Here is a 20309-nt window from a genome sequence, read left to right as displayed (position 1 = left end):
ATCGTATGAAACACAGCTCGCGCTATTCGTCCACGAGACTCAGAGGGCCATAGACACGGGTTCCAAGGTAGATGCTGTGTTTCTTGACTTCCGCAAGGCGTTCGATACAGTTCCCCACAGTCGTTTAATGAACAAAGTAAGAGCGTATGGACTATCAGACCAATTGTGTGATTGGATTGAAGAGTTGCTAGATAACACAACGCAGCATGTCATTCTCAATGGAGAGAAGTCTTCCGAAGTAAGAGTTATTTCAGGTGTGCCGCAGGGAAGTGTTGTAGGACCGTTGCTATTCACAATATACATAAATGACCTTGTGGATAACATCGGAAGTTCACTGAAGCTCTTTGCAGATGACGCTGTGGTATATCTAGAGGTTGTAACAATGGAAAATTGTACTGAAATGCAGGAGGAACTGAAACGAATTAACGCATGGTGCAGGGAATGGCAATTGAATCTCATTGTAGACAAGTGTAATGTGCTGCGAATACAGAGAAAGAAAGATTCCTTATCATTTAGTTACAATATAGCAGGTCAGCAACTGGAAGTAGTTAATTCCGTGAATTATCTGGGAGTAGGCATTAGGAGTGATTTAAAATGGAATGATCATATAAAGTTGATCGTCGGTAAAGCAGATGCCAGACTGAGAGTCATTGGAAGAATCCTAAGAAAATGCAATCCGAAAACAAAGGAAGTAGGTTACAGTACACTTGGTCGCCCACTGCTTGAATATTGCTCTCCAGTGTGGGATCCGTATCAGATAGGATTGATAGAAGAGATAGAGAAGATCCAACGGAGAGCAACGCGCTTCGTTACAGGATCATTTAGTAATCGCGAAAGCGTTACGGAGATGATAAATAAACTCCAGTGGAAGACTCTGCAAGAGAGACGCCCAGTAGCTCGGTACGGGATTTTGTTGAAGTTTCGAAAACATACCTTCACCGAGGAGTCACGCAGTATATTGCTCCGTCCTACGTATATCTCGCGAAGAGACCATGAGGATAAAATCAGAGATTAGTGCCCACACAGAGGCATACCGACAATCTTTCTTTCCACGAAGAATACGAGACTGGAATAGAAGGGAGAACTGATAGAGGTACTCAAAGTACCCTCCGCCACACACCGTCAGGTGGCTTGCGGAGTATGGATGTAGATGTAGATATGAGCTCTGCCAAATTTTTAAAACATCATTCTGTAACCTCCTATGCACCACCTGTAGATACTGTTGCAGTGGTATCCACAGTTGTGGTAGACCACTGGTGTTGTAGTGAACCTTTACAATTTAGTGGTGCTTGATTGACCGTATTTACTGACCGTGTTGCCCGTGTGTGTGCCGGTACAGCTGGGGTCGCTGCGCAACAGCTCGCACAACCTGGTGCTGGGCTGGCGCCAGTACGGGGACCGGCTGCTGCTGCGCCAGACGGTGCACAAGAGCTCGCGCTTCTTCGGCGTCGTCACGGCCGAGTTTACGTACCCGCCGCCGCACTCCTACCCCAGGCCGGCCAACATCACCGCCGTCTACGCCATCGACCTCAAGAAGGACGGCCACGGCGGCTTCGTCAACCTCACGTCCGGCGGCGTCGGCATGCCCCGGGTGTCGCTGCGCTTCAAGTCGCAGCGCGGGCACGGCATCAAGCACCTGGTCGAGGTCTACGGCAAGTGACGCGGTGGGTACGGCGCCAGCCAGTCCCCGATCCGACGACCCTCCTGCGTCCAGTTGGGTCGTTAGTCTTCTGCATGGTATGACGCGGCCCGCCACCAATTCCTCTCCACCACCAACCTCGTCTTCTCAGACATCATTTGCACCATACGTCCTCAGTTATTTCTACACCTACACGATTACTCTGCGATTCACATTTAAGTGCTTCGCAGAGGGTTCATCGAACCACAATCATACTATCTCTCTACCATTCCACTCCCGAACAGCGCGCGGGAAAAACGAACATCTAAACCTTTCTGTTCGAGCTCTGATTTCTCTTATTTTATTTTGACGACCATTCCTACCGATGTAGGTTGGACTCAACAAAATATTTTCGCATTCGGAAGGGAAAGTTGGTGACTGAAATGTCGTAAATAGATCTCGCCGCGACGAAAAACGTCTTTGCTTTAATGACTTCCATCCCAACTCGCGTATCATATCTGCCACACTCCCTCCCCTATTACGTGATAATACAAAACGAGCTGCCCTTTTTTGCACCCTATCCATGTCCTTCGTCAATCCTACCTGGTAAGGATCCCACACCGCGCAGCAATATTCTAACAGAGGAGGAGGAGGAGGAGGAGATTAGTGTTTAACGTCCCGTCGACAACGAGGTCATTAGAGACGGACCGCAAGCTCGGGTAAGGGAAGGATGAGGAAGGAAATCGGCCGTGCCATTTCAAAGGAACCATCCCGGCATTTGCCTGAAGCGATTGAGGGAAATCACGGAAAACCTAAATCAGGATGGCCGGAGACGGGATTGAACCGTCGTCCTCCCGAATGCGAGTCCAGTGTTAACAGAGGACAAACGAGTGTAGTGTAAGCTGTCTCTTTAGTGGACTTGTTGCATCTTCTAAGTGCCCTGCCAATGAAACGCAACCTTTGGCTCCCCTTCCCCACAATATTATCTATGTGGTCTTTCCAACTGAAGTTGGTCGTAATTTTGACACCCAGGTACTTAGCTGAATTGACAGCCTTGAGAATTATACTATTTATCGAGTAATCGAATTCCAACGGATTTCTTGTGGAACTCATGTGGATCACCTCACACTTTTCGTTATTTAGCGTCAACTTCCACCTAAATCGCTTTCCGACTGATACTGGTCTTCGGATGACCTTACTAGACCGTAAATTACAGCATCATCTGCGAACAACCTAAGACAACTGCTCAGATTGTCACCCAGGTCATTTATATAGATCGGGAACAGCGTTGGTAAAGTACCGAAACTTCAAGCGCTGATAGAAAGCACCGAAGCTGAAATCGTTATAGGTACAGAAAGCTGGCTGAAGCCAGAGATAAATTCTGTCGAAATTTTTACAAAGGTACAGACGGTGTTTAGAAAGGATAGATTGCATGCAACCGGTGGTGGAGTGTTCGTCGCTGTTAGTAGTAGTTTATCCTGTAGTGAAGTAGAAGTGGATAGTTCCTGTGAATTATTATGGATGGAGGTTACACTCAACAACCGAGCTAGGTTAATAATTGGCTCCTTTTACCGACCTCCCGACTCAGCAGCATTGGTGGCAGAACAACTGAGAGGAAATTTGGAATACATTTCACATAAATTTTCTCAGCATGTTATACTCTTAGGTGGAGATTTCAATTTACCAGATATAGATTGGGACACTCAGATGTTTAGGACGGGTGGTAGGGACAGAGCATCGAGTGACATTATACTGAGTGCACTATCCGAAAATTACCTCGAGCAATTAAACAGAGAACCGACTCGTGGAGATAACATCTTGGATCTACTGATAACAAACAGACCTGAACTTTTCGACTATGTAAGTGCAGAACAGGGAATCAGTGATCATAAGGCCGTTGCAGCATCCCTGAATATGGAAGTTAATAGGAATATAAAAAAAGGGAGGAAGGTTTATCTGTTTAGCAAGAGTAATAGAAGGCAGATTTCAGACTACCAAACAGATCAAAACGAAAATTTCTGTTCCGACACTGACAATGTTGAGTGTTTACGGAAAAAGTTCAAGGCAATCGTAAAATGCGTTTTAGACAGGTACGTGCCGAGTAAAACTGTGAGGGACGGGAAAAACCCACCGTGGTACAACAACAAAGTTAGGAAACTACTGCGAAAGCAAAGAGAGCTTCACTCCAAGTTTAAACGCAGCCAAAACCTCTCAGACAAACAGAAGCTAAACGATGTCAAAGTTAGCGTAAGGAGGGCTATGCGTGAAGCGTTCAGTGAATTCGAAAGTAAAATTCTATGTACCGACTTGACAGAAAATCCTAGGAAGTTCTGGTCTTACGTTAAATCAGTAAGTGGCTCGAAACAGCGTATCCAGACACTCCGGGATGATGATGGCATTGAAACAGAGGATGACACGCGTAAAGCTGAAATACTAAACACCTTTTTCCAAAGCTGTTTCATAGATGAAGACCGCACTGCAGTTCCTTCCTAAATCCTCGCACAAACGAAAAAATGGCTGACATCGAAATAAGTGTCCAAGGAATAGAAAAGCAACTGGAATCACTCAACAGAGGAAAGTCCACTGGACCTGACGGGATACCAATTCGATTCCACACAGAGTACGCGAAAGAACATGCCCCCCTTCTAACAGCCGTGTACCGCAAGTCTTTAGAGGAACCGAAGGTTCCAAATGATTGGAAAAAGAGCACAGGTAGTCCCTGTCTTCAAGAAGGGTCGTCGAGCAGATGCGCAAAACTAAATCTCTGACGTCGATCTGTTGTAGAATTTTAGAACATGCTTTTTGCTCCAGTATCATGTCGTTTTTGGAAACCCAGAATCTACTATGTAGGAATCAACATGGATTACGGGAACAGCGATCATGTGAGACCCAGCTCGCTTTATTTGTTCATTAGACCCAGAAAATATTAGATACAGGCTCCCAGGTACATGCTATTTTTCTTGACTTCCGGAAGGCGTTCGATACAGTTCCGCACTGTCGCCTGATAAACAAAGTAAGAGCGTACGGAATATCAGACCAGCTGTGTGGCTGGATTGAAGAGTTTTTAGCAAACAGAACACAGTATGTTGTTATCAATGGAGAGACGTCTACAGACGTTAAAGTAACCTCTGGCGTGCCACAGGGGAGTGTTATGGGACCATTGCTTTTCACAATATATATAAATGACCTAGTAGATAGTGTCGGAAGTTCCATGCGGCTTTTCGCGGATGATGCTGTAGTATACAGAGAAGTTGCAGCATTAGAAAATTGTAGCGAAATGCAGGAAGATCTGCAGCGGATAGGCGCTTGGTGCAGGGAGTGGCAACTGACCCTTAACATAGACAAATGTAATGTATTGCGAATACATAGAAAGAAGGATCCTTTATTATATGATAGCGGAACAAACACTGGTAGCAGTTACTTCTGTAAAATATCTGGGAGTAAGCGTGCGGAACGATTTGAAGTGGAATGATCATATAAAATTAATTGTTGGTAAGGCGGGTACCAGGTTGAGATTCATTGGGGAGTCGTTAGAAAATGTAGTCCATCAACAAAGGAGGTGGCTTACAAAACACTCGTTCGGCCTATACTCAAGTATTGCTCTTCAGTGTGGGATCCGTACCAGATCGGGTTGACGGAGGAGATTGAGAAGATCCAAAGAAGAGCGGCGCGTTTCGTCACAGGGTTATTTGGTAACCGTGATAGCGTTACGGAGATGTTTACCAAACTCAAGTGGCAGACTCTGCAAGAGAGGCGCTCTGCATCGCGGTGTAGCTTGCTCGCCAGGTTTCGAGAGGGTGCGTTTCTGGATGAGGTATCCAATATATTGCTTCGACCTACTTATACCTCCCGAGGAGATCACGAATGTAAAATTAGAGAGATTCGAGCGCGCACGGAGGCTTTCAGACAGTCGTTCTTCCCGCGAACCATACGCGACTGGAACAGGAAAGGGAGGTAATGACAGTGGCACGTAAAGAGCCCTCCGCCACACACCGTTGGGTGGCTTGCGGAGTATAAATGTAGATGTAGATGTAGAGGTCCCAGGACGCTTCCCTGGGGAACACCTGATATCACTTCAGTTTTACTCGATGATTTGCCTTCTATTACTACGAACTGCGACCTTCCTCACAGGAAATCACGAATTTGCTGGATGTATTCCAGTCTCTGTCTTTGCCGCAGTCTTTGTCCTCTACAGCTCCTTCTATAACCATAGAGCTTATTCCCTGATGTCTTAACAGATGTCATACCATCCTGCCCCTCCTACTTGTCAGTGTTTTTCATACATTCCTTTCCTCGTCAATTCTGCGCAGGACCTCCCCATTCCTTACCTTATCAGCCTACCTAATTTTCAAAATTCATGTGTAGCACCAATCTCAAACGCTTCGATTCTCTTCTGTTCCGGTTTTCCCACAGTCCATGTTTCACTACCTTGCAAAGCTGTGCCCTAAATGTACATTTTCAGATATTCTTCCCCAAATTGAGGCCTGGGTTCGATACCAGTAGTCTTCTTTTGGCCAGGAACTACCTCTTTGTCAGTGCTAGTGCTGTTTATGTCCTCATCGCTTCCTCAGTAATGAATTAATTTGCTTCCATGGTAGCAGAATTCGAATGAAATAACAAGTTATTGTTACTAGTCACCTCAAATATTCGCATATAAAGTAACACAACTCCTTAACTTCGTCTACTTTGTGGTCAGCAATGTCGATGTTAAGTTTCTCACTGTTCCGATTTCTGTTATTTCAAATCACTTTCGTCTCTTTCCGGTTTCCTCTCAATCCATATTCTGTATTCATTAGACTGATCACTCCAGTCAACAACTCTTCTAATTATTCTTCACTTGCACAGAGGATAGCAAAGTCATCAGCGAATTTATCAGCCGGCCGCTGTGGCCGAGCGGTTCTAGGCGCTTCAGTCCGGAACCGCGCTGCTGCTACGGTCGCAGGTGCGAATCCTGCCTCGGGCATGGATGAGTGTGATGTCCTTAGGTTAGTTAGGGTTAAGTAGTTCTAAGTCTAAGGGACTGATGACCTCGGATGTTGTCCCACAGTGCTTCGAGCCATTTGAACCATTCTCTCACCCTGAATTTTGAACCCAGCCTTGACATTTCTTTTATTTCCCTCACTGATTCTTCGATGTGTACATTGAACTCTAGGGGTGAAAGACTGGACCCCGGTCTTACACCCTCTTTAACCCGAGCACTTCGTTCTTGGTCTTCCACTCTTATTGTCTCTTCTCTATTATTCTTGTCAGCAACTTGGGTGCATGAGCTCTTAAGCTGATTGTGGGATTAGTCTCGCACTTGTCGGCTCTTGCAATTTTGGGAAGTGTGTCGATGATATTTTTCAAAAAGTCTGACGTATGTCGGCAGCCTCACACGTTCTTCACATCAACGTGAATATTAGTTTTGTTGCCGGCCGTGGTGGCCGAGCGGTTCTAGGCGCTTCAGTCGGGAACCGCGCGACTGCTACGGTCGCAGGTTCGAATCCTGCCTCGGGCATGGATGTGTGTCATGTCCTTAGGCTAGTTAGTTTTAAATAGTTCTAAGTTTAGGGGACTGATGACCTCAGATGTTAAGTCCCATAGTGCTCAGAGCCATTAGAGCCATTAGTTTTGTTGCCCCTTCCCTACCCCCCCCCCACCCCCAATGATTTCAGGAATTCCGATGGAATATGGAAATGCGAGCTAATGCTCATAATAGGAACAAATCAGTGAGAAACGTTTGGCGCCTCACAGGTTTTAATAAGTAGGAGTAATAGTAAGAGGCCAAATGAAATGTGACGACTCACTTGTAGCGGAGGCAAATTGAAGACTTTGAATTGTCTTGGCTAGAAAACGTAGTGTATCCTTAAAGAAAATCGGCCACAGGATGGTGGCGTGCCCGATACTAGAGTGCTGCTCCAGCGTTCCGAGTCCCCGTAACACAGGTATGACAACAGCCATCGAATGAATTCAGAAGCGCTTGTGTAGTAATGGTGATCAGGAAACTTAAATGGCAACATTTTGAAGAAAGGCGGCGTTGTTCTCGCGTATTTAGAAAACTTGTATTAGACAAAGTTTGTCCAACAACTGCGCTGAAACAATCGTATCCGCCCGGTTACCTGCTCGTATTAACGCGACAGCTTGCGGGACGGATGGTAGGACACATTCTGAGACGTCAAGGGAGCACCAGTTTAGTACTAAAGGAAACTGTGGGGGGTTTGTAGCTCCTCGCTATCTTCGAACGATTTCCGTGGACTGCTTCCAAACGAAAGGCGAATTCTTTCGGCGTTTTGTGGTGATACAGGAGGCCTGCTTGTATTTTTTTCTTTGAACAAACATCCTGTTTCTTCAAACTGCATTTGCCATTTGCAAACGTCTTTGTAATTTGGAGGTGCTTCATTGCATCGCTGATGAAATCTTCAGTGCACCTGATGACAAAATGACAATTGTTAAGTTAGAACAGGCACAGTGCCTTTTGTACGGGGCCCGCCACTTCCACTTATGAAGCGGAATCGTACGCATCATCGCATATCCGCCTGCTTCAGATTGACTGCGCATGCGCCACTATCGAAATTTTGTACTTTCTTTTACATTCTCTGTAATTTTTATCGACGTATCGCTATGGGTTAAATACCTAGACCCCTTCTGAAATCTCTATTTTATTTTGAGTTGTTCTGTATTTAAAATGGTTTGTAACATGTAATTGTATATATAATCAAAGAACTTGCCTCATTTATACACAAACATACATTAGTGAAATAATGTAAAAGCGATTTCCAATCATTTTCGTAAGAATCTGTTTAAATCACAATACGGAAAAAACGTGTAATGTATTGGTACAGATTTGTAGACAGTACCAAGTCCAATCCTTTTAGTAACACTCGTAACTAATACCGCCGGCAAGCAACTTGAACTGTCAAGTATAATCGTTTTCCTCCTCATCCACTGATATGAACATATACCACCCCCATACCTCATGTTAGACCTAGAAATACACAGTAAATGGAGCAGATATATTCGTTGCTGTTCCCAATTCAGTGTAATGTTGGAAAACAATCTTTCATCACTGAAAAGGTTAACTGTCAAAGAAAGTACGCAACAAAGATACGAAGAGGCTACAAAATGCCAATCAGTTCGGAAAAGTAATGGAATATTTTGTTAAACCACCTGACGCAGCTGAACTTACAGAGATCAATTTCTATCGTTTTTACAAATATTCGACAGAGTCACTTTCCCGACAACATTGCTGCAGATCTAAACACTGCCTGAAACTGGAGCAACCGGAAAGCGTTGCTATAGTAAATATTATAATTACGAATCGTTAGGAAATGTGTGTTTGTTTGGCATTTCAGTATGCTGCCACGAACGCAGTCTGCGTAAACATGATTATTCCAAACAATGGCTCTGAGCACTATGGGACTTAATTTCTGAGGTCATCAGTCCCCTAGAACTTAGAACTACTTAAACCTAACTAACCTAAGGACATCACACACATCCATGCCCGAGGCAGGATTCGAACCTGCGCCTGTAGCGGTCGCGTGGTTCCAGATTGTAGCGCCTAGAACCGCTCGGCCACTCCGGCCGGCCTGATTATTCCAACTTTAATGAAAAATACACGGGAAAAGGATTTCTCTGAAGATGTGTTATATTGTGATTCTACTCAGGCTTCTCGGCAAACGAAAGGCAAAGCGCGGCTCAGCGACCGATAATGCAACAGCGTGTCGTGCAGTCTCTGCACTTAGCGACAGCGTCAGTCCGGTGGGACTCGAGCCCGTTCACACCTCTCGTCCATACTGAGTGTCAACAAGCGCACGGCTCACATTCATTGATCGGAAGCCGCTATCGAGCGGCCCGGAGCTGATACGGAGAGCTGTCTCGTGTCCGAAGTGAGATAGCGCAGGATTTCGGCACTGAAGGTGCGAGGCGTCGCAGACAGCAGGCAGTTAGACGCAGGTGTTACGGACTACTCTCTGCCGACAGAACCACCCGCTCCACCGGTGTCTCTCAGGTTACACTGCGTATGCGGATCTCGTCTGATGTCTAAATCCATCGCCGGCAGTTCGAGCAAACATCCTTAATAAATTGTAAGATTTCTAGTTAATTTTTGGTATTCAAGAAAATTGATGTGAGTTTTGTGGCTTTTCTATGTTTAATCTCTTCAACTGAAACTAACAATCCTTAAAAATCGGGTCTCTGTGTTCCGAACAATGCTAGTTGTGCAGTTACGGAAACTGAAACTGTGTAACTATATTTTGAAGTAACTGTGCCAAAGTAATTAGAAAATGAAACTGTAAACTAAATAAGCTTTCCTGTGAAACCACGTATTGCGCAGGAGGGAAGAGTGCTACAACACTGACGTCATAATACGTGACTTGCAATTCCAACATACGAAGTCAATGCTACATAAAATTACTAACTGAATGTTGAAAGAATTAACAACCAAATATTTCTCTGAAATCACCTTTTAATTTATGTACGCATTCTGACTGAAGAAAACACTGAATGGTACACACACAAACGTAACACTACACTGTGAGAATAAGACTGTCTGTATATGAATTGAAATTTGAACCAAATTTTGCTTCCACTGTCCTAGTAGCTAACTGTGAATGTCCCAACCGTAATCTGTCTGTACTGTAAAACTGGCTCTAACAAATTTCGTATGGCTTAGTTGTGCCACTGGAAACTCAGTACTGTTCGAAGTGATGAATATAAAATATGCAGGGCAGCAGCAAGCAAGCTAAATAGGAAGGAAGACAGCTTTCCCAGTGCAATGCGAGAACGTGTAACTGTTCTGAAGAATCATGCTGTACTTTTTAAGAAACTGTGTTCCCCTCTGTGCAATGCAGTGACACACATGACCAAAAAATGTGAAAATTCCTTCTTGAGGAGACGGTGGTGGAATATGAATTCGCGAAATGATTCAAAGTAACTGACCTTTAAAAAACTATATAGGAAAAACAAACTCATTGTCTGACTATTACAATCATCTTTGCACGATTTATCCTTTATAACAAATTTTAGTCTCCCAAATAATTAATTTCTGAAAATGGTAAACGAGTAGAATAACGTATAACCTCTAAGTGGAAGCCATGTGAACTGATTACTTACTCACGTCGGAACAATAAAGCTACCTAACCCAAACCAATACAGAAAAATTCCTCTGAAACCTTCCGTTATTCAAACATCATAACTACACACAAGCAAGAAATGACTTAACCTCATTATCTTCACTTGTCTAATTAATCTTTACCATATCATAGTTCACAGTTCATCCTTCTGTACGTTTGTCTCGTACCGCAACGATAATCCCACTTGCAACCAAAGATCACAGTGCTCGTATTCAGGACTTCTCTGGCGTAATATATAGTCTATAGAAAATGTATGCGGTCAAACATGAAACATCACACATCTAATGAAAATAAAAAGCTCATATCTCTTTCCTTGAATACCAAAAATAGACTAGAAATCTTACAAAATGCGTAATGCAGTCAAAGCATTCACTTGTAATTACGATCCAGGTTTGCACTTACATAAATCTCACGCCAGTGTAGCGAATATGAGGATCTAATTGATGGGTCTACGAAATAGAAAGTTTGTTGAAGGCAGTAACTATCTGAAAGCGTGATTTTTGCAGCTGTTTGTTTCAAACTATGAAGTTGCAACGCCGAGTTATTTGTTCGCGGCTGTCGTAACAGACAGGTACACGCGCTTCGTAGAAACAAACGAAGAAAAGTGTCGTGCTGGCTTGGCTCTGAGCACCATGGGACTTAACTTCTGAGGTCATCAGGCCCCTGGACTTAGAACTACTTAAACCTAACTAACCTAAGGACATATCACACATCCATGCCCGAGGCAGGATTCGAACCTGCGACCGTAGCGGTCGCGCGGTTCCAGACTGTAGCGCCTAGAACCACTCGGCCACCCAGGCCGGCAAAGTGTCGTGCTATAACAAAACTTTTTATTCAAACGGTTGGACATTTGTTGACATAAAAATGAGGGAAGTTGATAGCGGTTCTGTGTTGGCACTCCGTATCGATTTTTACTGGAGTAATGAGTTAGAAGGTAAAGGTAGTCGCACGAAATTCGAGATCGATACTGGACAGTTTCGGAAAATCTGTCTTACGAAGACATTAGGACAATTTTTCCGTGTTTCATGCGAGACTGGGCCAATGGTAATTAAACCTTTCCTAAAAGTCAATGTCGAGGAATGGAAGACCACATCATCTTTAGCAATAATTGGCACACTCCTTCAGTCACTTTTATTTTGCCACTAGCATGCTTTTCGACGATCATTCCCTCATTTATATGTGGCTAAGGGTACTTTTACATTGGTAACTTTGTTTGTGACAGACACATGCGTTGTCTGCCAAACAGCGCTGTGGTAGGCAGGTCGCGTGCCATTGTGCACTAGTAGATAAAAGTTTGCGTTATTTACAAAATGGTTGAAATGGCTCTGAGCACTATGGGACTTAACTTCTGTGGTCATCAGTCCCCTAGAACTTAGAACTACTTAAACCTAACCAACCTAAGGACATCACACACATCCATGCCCGAGGCAGGATTCGAACCTGCGACCGTAGCGGTCGCGTGGTTTCAGACTGTAGCGCCTAGAACTGCTCGGCCACACCGGCCGGCCGTTATTTACAGCATGATTTATACATTTTTCTGTAGTTACTTCAACCTTAGAGAATATATTTGTTTTTTGCTGCCATAGCGAACTCCATTCTTCTCAATCTAGCAATATTTACAGTTACTTCGAAGGTATGAAGATATATTAATGTTATGTATTCTTATCTCTACATGGTAGTACAACAATGTGAGTTATTTTAATTTAAAAAATGAAAACTCACTGGAAATCTGTAATCTGGATCCACCCACTTCGGCAATTTTATATTATTGCATCATGTAATCAGTGTGACACTGAGGCGACAAAAGTCACGGGAAAGCCATATGCGGTAGTATTGTGTACACAAGGTATAAAAGGGCAGTGAATTGACGGAGCTCACATTTGTACTCAGGTGATTCTTGTGCAAAGTTTTCCGATGTCATTTTGGTCACATGACAGGAATTATCAGACTCTGAACGCGCAATGGTACTCGGAGTTAGACGCATGGTAGAGGAATTCTGAGATCCGCAGCATCAAAAGTGTGCTGACAATACCAAATTTCAGCCATTACCTCTCACCACGGATAACAAAGTGGCCGACAGCCTTCACTAAACAGCCGTTTGCGTAGAGTTGTCTGTGTTAGTACAAAGCAACACTGCGTGAAATAACCACAGAAGTCAATGATAGACGTACGACGAACTTATCCCTTGGATGAGTCCGATGAAATTTGCCAGCAGACGATCGACGCGAGTACCCCTGCTAACTACACGACATTGATTGAATGGCCTCTCCTGGGCTCGTGGCATATGTTTGTCCCTAGACGACTGAAAAATCGTGGCCTGGTCAGATGAGTCCCGATTTCGGTTGGTAATAGCTGATCGTAGGTTCTGAGTGTGGTGCAGACCTCACGAAGCCATGACTCAGGTTGTCAAAAAGGCGCTATGCCAGCTGGTGGAGACTCCAAAAAATGGTGTGGGCTGCGTTTACATGGAATTGACTCTGATTCTACTGAACCGATCATTGACTGAAAATGGCTATGTTCGGCTACTTGGACACCATTTGCACACATTCATGGACTTCGTGTTCCCAAACAACGATGGAATTTTTATGGATGATAATGCATCATGTCACCGGGCCACAGTTGTTCGCGATTGGTTTGAAAAACATTCTGGACAGCCACCCAGGTCGCCCGACTTGAATCCCATCGAACATTTATGGGACATAATCGAGAGATCAGTTCGTGCACAAAATCCTGCAGCGCCAACACTTTTGGAATTATGGACGGCTGTAGAGGCAGCATGGCTCAATATTTCTGCAGAGGACTACCAACAACTTGTTGAGTCCAAGCCGTGTCGCGTTGCTGCACTACGACGGGCAAAAGGAAGTCCCATACGACATTAGGAAGTATCCCACGAATTATGTCACCTCAGTATATTTACAAACAATATGAAGTGAAAATTAAAAGTAGGTGGTAGTTTACGTAACTGTTGTTTATATTTTACTGGTACAACATAAACATGTTTGAAAATGTTTTAAAGAAATTGATTTGAGTTCGGCTTTTTCACTCAGTAGCAGTTTTACAATGTGCTTGTTGTATAAGAAAACGTCAACGGCTTCATACAGATCTATCTTTGGTACCGAGCGAGGTGGCGCAGTGGTTAGCTCACTGGACACTGATATCTATTGCTACTACTGATCCGTCAGGTTTTGTTGTATCGGTAAACGTCGATGTATTCTGTAAATTGGACACTGAAGTTACTTTCAGTTTCGTCTCCATCCCACACGACTACCGATAAACCGTTTGATAATGAGACTGGATATCTCGAAACCGAACACGTGAATGAATAAAATAACAATGTCTTAAATGTGGAAATGGAGGGTTATTTATTGCTTTTCTTAGAATTTCAGTAACAAAATGGTTCAAATGGTTCTGAGCACTATGGGACTTAACATCTTAGGTCATCAGTCCCCTAGAACTTAGAACTACTTAAACCTAACTAACGTAAAGACATCACAGACATCCATGCCCGAGGCAGGATTCGAACCTGCGACCGTAGCAGTCCCGCGGTTCCGGACTGCAGCGCCTAGAACCACGCGGCCACCACGGCCGGCAGAATTTCAGTAAGAGAAAAAACTGGGAAATTACATGTAAGTTCCGCTTTGGTGATCCAGACTTTCGTTATCAGAATCTTATACGAATGACTTTCAATAAGCAGTACAACACATTTTATTTCTCGGTCAATTTCAACTTAAAAATGCGAAATTTGTTGTTGGACATAGTGGAATGTTCCCGCTTCAGTCCCTGTAGTTTCATGAATTTCCACTGGTTGTTGTTGTTGTTGTTGTTGTGGTCTTCAGTCCTGAGACTGGTTTGATGCAGCTCTCCATGCTACTCTATCCTGTGCAAGCTTCTTCATCTCCCAGTACCTACTGCAACCTACATCCTTCTGAATCTGCTTAGTATATTCATCCCTTGGTCTCCCTCTACGATTTTTACCCTCCACGCTGCCCTCCAGTGCTAAATTTGTGATCCCTTGATGCCTCAAAACATGTCCTACCAACCGATCCCTTCTTCTAGTCAAGTTGTGCCACAAACTTCTCTTCTCCCCAATCCTATTCAATACCTCCTCATTAGTTATGTGATCTACCCATCTAATCTTCAGCATTCTTCTGTAGCACCACATTTCGAAAGCTTCTCTTCTTGTCCAAACTAGTTATCGTCCATGTTTCACTTCCATACATTGCTACACTCCATACAAATACTTTCAGAAACGACTTCCTGACATTTAAATCTATACTCGATGCTAACAAATTTCTCTTCTTCAGAAACGCTTTCCTTGCCATTGCCAGTCTACATTTTATATCCTCTCTACTTCGACCATCATCAGTTATTTTACTCCCTAAATAGCAAAACTCCTTTACTAATTTAAGTGTCTCATTTCCTAATCTAATTCCCTCAGCATCACCCGACTTAATTCGACTACATTACATTATCCTCGTTTTGCTTTTGTTGATGTTCATCTTATATCCTCCTTTCAAGACACTATCCATTCCGTTCAACTGCTCTTCCAAGTCCTTTGCTGTCTCTGACAGAATTACAATGTCATCGGCGAACCTCAAAGTTTTTATTTCTTCTCCATGAATTTTAATACCTACTCCGAATTTTTCTTTTATTTCCTTTACTGCTTGCTCAATATACAGATTGAATAACATCGGGGAGAGGCTACAACCCTGTCTCACTCCTTTCCCAACCACTGCTTCCCTTTCATGCCCCTCGACTCTTATAACTGCCATCTGCTTTCTGTACAAATTGTAAATAGCCTTTCGCTCCCTGTATTTTACCCCTGCCACCTTCAGAATTTGAAAGAGAGTATTCCAGTTAACATTGTCAAAAGCTTTCTCTAAGTCTACAAATGCTAGAAACGTAGGTTTGCCTTTTCTTAATCTTTCTTCTAAGATAAGTCGTAAGGTTAGTATTGCCTCACGTGTTCCAACATTTCTACGGAATCCAAACTGATCTTCCCCGAGGTCCGCTTCTACCAGTTTTTCCATTCGTCTGTAAAGAATTCGCGTTAGTATTTTGCAGCTGTGACTTATGAAACTGATAGTTCGGTAATTTTCACATCTGTGGGATTGGAATTATTATATTCTTCTTGAAGTCTGAGGGTATTTCGCCTGTCTCATACATCTTGCTCACCAGATGGTAGAGTTTTGTCAGGACTGGCTCTCCCAAGGCTGTCAGTAGTTCTAATGGAATTTTGTCTACTCCCGGGGCCTTGTTTCGACTCAGGTCTTTCAGTGCTCTGTCAAACTCTTCACGCAGTATCTTATCTCCCATTTCATTTTCATCTACATCCTCTTCCATTTCCATAATATTGTCCTCAAGTACATCGCCCTTGTATAAACCCTCTATATACTCCTTCCACCTTTCTGCTTTCCCTTCTTTGCTTAGAACTGGGTTGCCATCTGAGCTCTTGATATTCATACAAGTGGTTCTCTTTTCTCCAAAGGTCTCTTTAATTTTCCTGTAGGCAGTATCTATCTTACCCCTAGTGAGACGAGCCTCTACATCCTTACATTTGTCCTCTAGCCATCCTTGCTTAGCCATTTTGCACTTCCTGTCGATATCATTTTTGAGACGTTTGTATTCCTTTTTGCCTGCTTCATTTACTGCATTTTTATATTTTCTCCTTTCATCAATTAAATTCAATATTTCTTCTGTTACCCAAGGATTTCTACTAGCCCTCGTCTTTTTACCTACTTGATCGTCTGCTGCCTTCACTACTTCATCCCTCAGAGCTACCCATTCTTCTTCTACTGTATTTCTTTCCCCCATTCCTGTCAATTGTTTCCTTATGCTCTCCCTGAAACTCTCTACAACTTCTGGTTCTTTCAGTTTATCCAGGTCCCATCTCCTTAAATTCCCACCTTTTTGTAGTTTCTTCAGTTTCAATCTGCAGTTCATAACCAATAGATTGTGGTCAGAATCCACATCTGCCCCTGGATATGTCTTACAATTTAAAACCTGGTTCCTAAATCTCTGCCTTACCATTATATAATCTATCTGATACCTTTTAGTATCTCCAGGTATACAACCTTCTTTCATGATTCTTGAACCAAGTGTTAGCTATCATTAAGTTATGCTCTGTGCAAAATTCTACAAGGCGGCTTCCTCTTTCATTTCTTCCCCCCAATCCATATTCACCTACTATGTTTCCTTCTCTCCCTTTTCCTACTGACGAATTCCAGTAACCCATGACTATTAAATTTTCGTCTCCCTTCACTACCTGAATAATTTCTTTTATCTCGTCATACATTTCATCAATTTCTTCATCATTTGGAGAGCTAGTTGGCATATAAACTTGTACTACTGTAGTAGGCATGGGCTTTGTGTCTATCTTGGCCACAATAATGCGTTCACTATGCTGTTTGTAGTAGCTTACCCGCACTCCTATTTTTTTTATTCATTATTAAACCTACTCCTGCATTACCCCTATTTGATTTTGTATTTATAACCCTGTAATCACCTGACCAAAAGTCTTGTTCCTCCTGCCACCGAACGTCACTAATTCCCACTATATCTAACTTTAACCTATCCATTTCCCTTTTTAAATTTTCTAACCTACCTGCCCGATTAAGGGATCTGACATTCTACGCTCCGATCCGTAGAACGCCAGTTTTCTTTCTCCTGATAACGACTGGTGGCGGCGCTATACCTGGCTTTCAAAATGGAGTCTGCAACGAAGGTGTGTTCCAGCCAGAGAGCTGCACTGAGTTTCTTTTGACGGAAAACAAAAGTATCGCAGATATTCATAGGCACTTGCGGAATGTCTTTGGAGATGTGGCATTGAACAAAGGCACAGTGAGTCGTTGGGCGAGACGTCCGTCATCATCGCAACAAGGTCGCGCTAACCTGTCGAGAGCCTCCCCCCCCCCCCCCCCCCCCCTTTGCCGGACGGCCGCACACAGCTGTGACTCCTGCAATGTTGGAACGTGAGGTCACTAACATTAGAGGTGATAGAATGAACTTCTTCTCCTGACAACTCAAGGCCTCACACAAGTCTGCGCACCCGAGAGCAGCTCACAAAACTTCCATTGGACTGTTCTTCCTTGTCCATCCTACAGCACAGATCTCACACCTTCCGACTCCCTTCTGTTTGGCCAAACAAAGGATGCATTGCGCGGGAAGCAGTACGTAGTTGATTGGGGGGGGGGGGGGGGTTATTGACGCAGCAATACGTTTGCATTGAACGGAGATTATATTGAAAACAGGATTTCGTAGCTAAAAGAGTGGGGGATAATATGATTTATTGAGTCCTGAATAGAACCAACTTACTTTCAGAAAAAAATATGTTGCATACTTATTGAACACACCTTGTAATTTCAATACCAGAATAGAAAGGGACACAGAAAAGTTGCGAGCACGTGGATGAGAAGAAGTAAGGAAAAAATCTACACCAAATCTATGAAAACTATCTGATCTTCTCAGAAAAAGGAGAAGATCGTATTACGGCCACTTGGTTCGGACGTACCCGGAGAAATCCACTAAAAGTATTTGACAGTTTCGACAAAAATCCCAAGGCGCATATCATTTGGTTTAGGGATGTGAAAATGGACGTAGCACAAATTAACATTAAGAAAGCAGATTTGTAGACAACGCAAGTTTTCAAGACGGGATGAGGAAGTTCGAAGGTTTTCAGGAAAAGGTCAGAAAGTGCATCACTCTGTGGACAAATGAAAGAAGGGAAAAAACCGTGACAGAATGAAGAAGTACGGGAACGACCGAAAATCAGGAAAGAAGAAAAAAATCATGAGGGAGCTACCTCATGTGGCCCATAGGTGGCCGTAATCGAAGAATTTTTTTTCTAATCCAGTCTTAACCCAGTAATATCAAAAGTAATTTACGCATCACGCAGGAAAATGTGTATCTAAACAGGAGATCTTGAAATTTATTTTACAAGGAATGTACCTGCCAGGCCTATATTAGAAAATGCATTGTAGCTGATTGAGTAGAGACAATAACATGAGCAATTACATTTTAATAAAAATTAGAACCTTAGTTGGATGGATGAAAAGGTAGAAGATAGGTGTTTCCCGTCATTTCACAGATAATATATGTCACTGTTTGTAAATGGAGACAAATACCTTCACCAAGTTATAGTGTATCTGAATTATAAAATTTATGTGAGTGATTGTAAATAATGGTTTCTCTGAGTAGGCTTACTTCGTGTCAGCAATATTCATCCTGCGTTGTTATAAAAATGTGTAGCCACTTAAAACCTTAATTTAATAAACGTTAGTACTGAAATAATATTTGAAATTTGTTCGAATTTGTTGTGTCTATGTTTCAGGTCAATAACAGAGGGTTTCAGACATTTCTTCTTACCTACTGACGATGTGCTATAACTTCCAGGGACAACGATACCAACTGACTCAACATAATTTTATGAAACTGTTGTTGATTTATTTACATAAAGAAGCCAGCTTTTGTTATTGCTGCATGTTTTTGTTGTATTATAATAAAGTCATTTTTATTTAAGAAAGCATTCCTTCCTTGCCTTGCCACCGAATGTGACTATATGAAGCCCAGATATGTCACATTCTGGTTTATTGCGTCAACGCCAATCACCGATACTGAATTACTTAGCTGGTCAAGCTTCCACGCCGACGTAATAAATGACAAATGGGGACATTTCCTCATGCAATAAAAGAAAACTTGCTTGTCCTTACTGTATGAAACAGAGTTATGTTTCAGCATTACTGAGCTTTCCTCATAGAGTTTTAGTCTGAAAAACCAATTACCCACATAAATTTTCACGGTGTAATTAAACGCAACGGTTGCTCTTAATTAAGTATGATGGGGATGCTCACGTCCGCTTCTTGTTTTGAGCGAAGTACAACGTGAATGCTGTCTCGGTTTGCAGTGTGGAGTACATTAAAACTAAGTCTGTCTTCATCTAGAAGGTTGGTTTGAAATCCACAGTGCTTCACTAGACAGGATCTTAGTGGAAGTGGTATTCCCTTGACTTCTTCTGATCTAAGTCCATCCACTGAACAAGGAACCCAAACTACAGCGAAACTGAACAGGTTCATAAATACAAAACATTTCCCTTCCAGAAAATTTCTTATCCGACTGAGAGTGATGCCCCCACCGTTTGGAATGGAGGTATGACAGTAAGCCGCAGGGGATACGGCAAGGGACGAAAAAAACGAAGAGCTCGTATATTACATACAATAATCGCTAGAAACTGTTCTTTTTTCATCTTATTTTACTTAAAATTTCGTTACTAACCTTTGCAACATTCGCCGAATATCGGACCAGCTCTGTGATAGTACTGAGGACTTTTTAACACACGGATCTCAATATTGTCTTCTTATCCAGACGAAGTCGTCAGACGTAAGAATAACTTCTGGAGCATTGCTTGGTGGGAGTGTTGTCTGCCCGTCCCTCTTCAAAATGTACGTACACCGTGCCTTTGAGATAAGTCTATAACTGAAACTGCACATACAACAATCACAACAACAATGTCCGTTCTTAAAAATTGTTTCCTCATTTTATTTTGCGACAAGGTTTCATCTTGCAATACTGGTAAGTATTAGAAG

The 20309-nt window shown here is 42.9% G+C and overlaps 1 protein-coding gene across 1 annotated transcript in view; it reads left to right on the top strand.

The window, feature by feature from the left end:
• The window catches only part of LOC124615698 (probable salivary secreted peptide), a 38033-nt gene extending 18793 nt beyond the window's left edge, over positions 1-19240 (top strand). Inside the window, exons 2-3 of the mRNA XM_047143736.1 lie at positions 1340-1664; positions 19058-19240. Coding sequence (XP_046999692.1) covers positions 1340-1660 — 321 coding nt within the window. The 3' untranslated portion in view covers positions 1661-1664; positions 19058-19240. The remainder of the gene's footprint in view (positions 1-1339; positions 1665-19057) is intronic.
• The last annotated feature ends 1069 nt before the right edge of the window (positions 19241-20309 follow it).

Source organism: Schistocerca americana, chromosome 5 (genome assembly GCF_021461395.2).
Source record: "Schistocerca americana isolate TAMUIC-IGC-003095 chromosome 5, iqSchAmer2.1, whole genome shotgun sequence".
Classification (NCBI taxonomy): domain Eukaryota; kingdom Metazoa; phylum Arthropoda; class Insecta; order Orthoptera; family Acrididae; genus Schistocerca; species Schistocerca americana.
The sequence above is the reverse complement of the archived record's forward strand: the minus strand, read 5'-3'. Positions and strand labels throughout refer to the sequence as shown.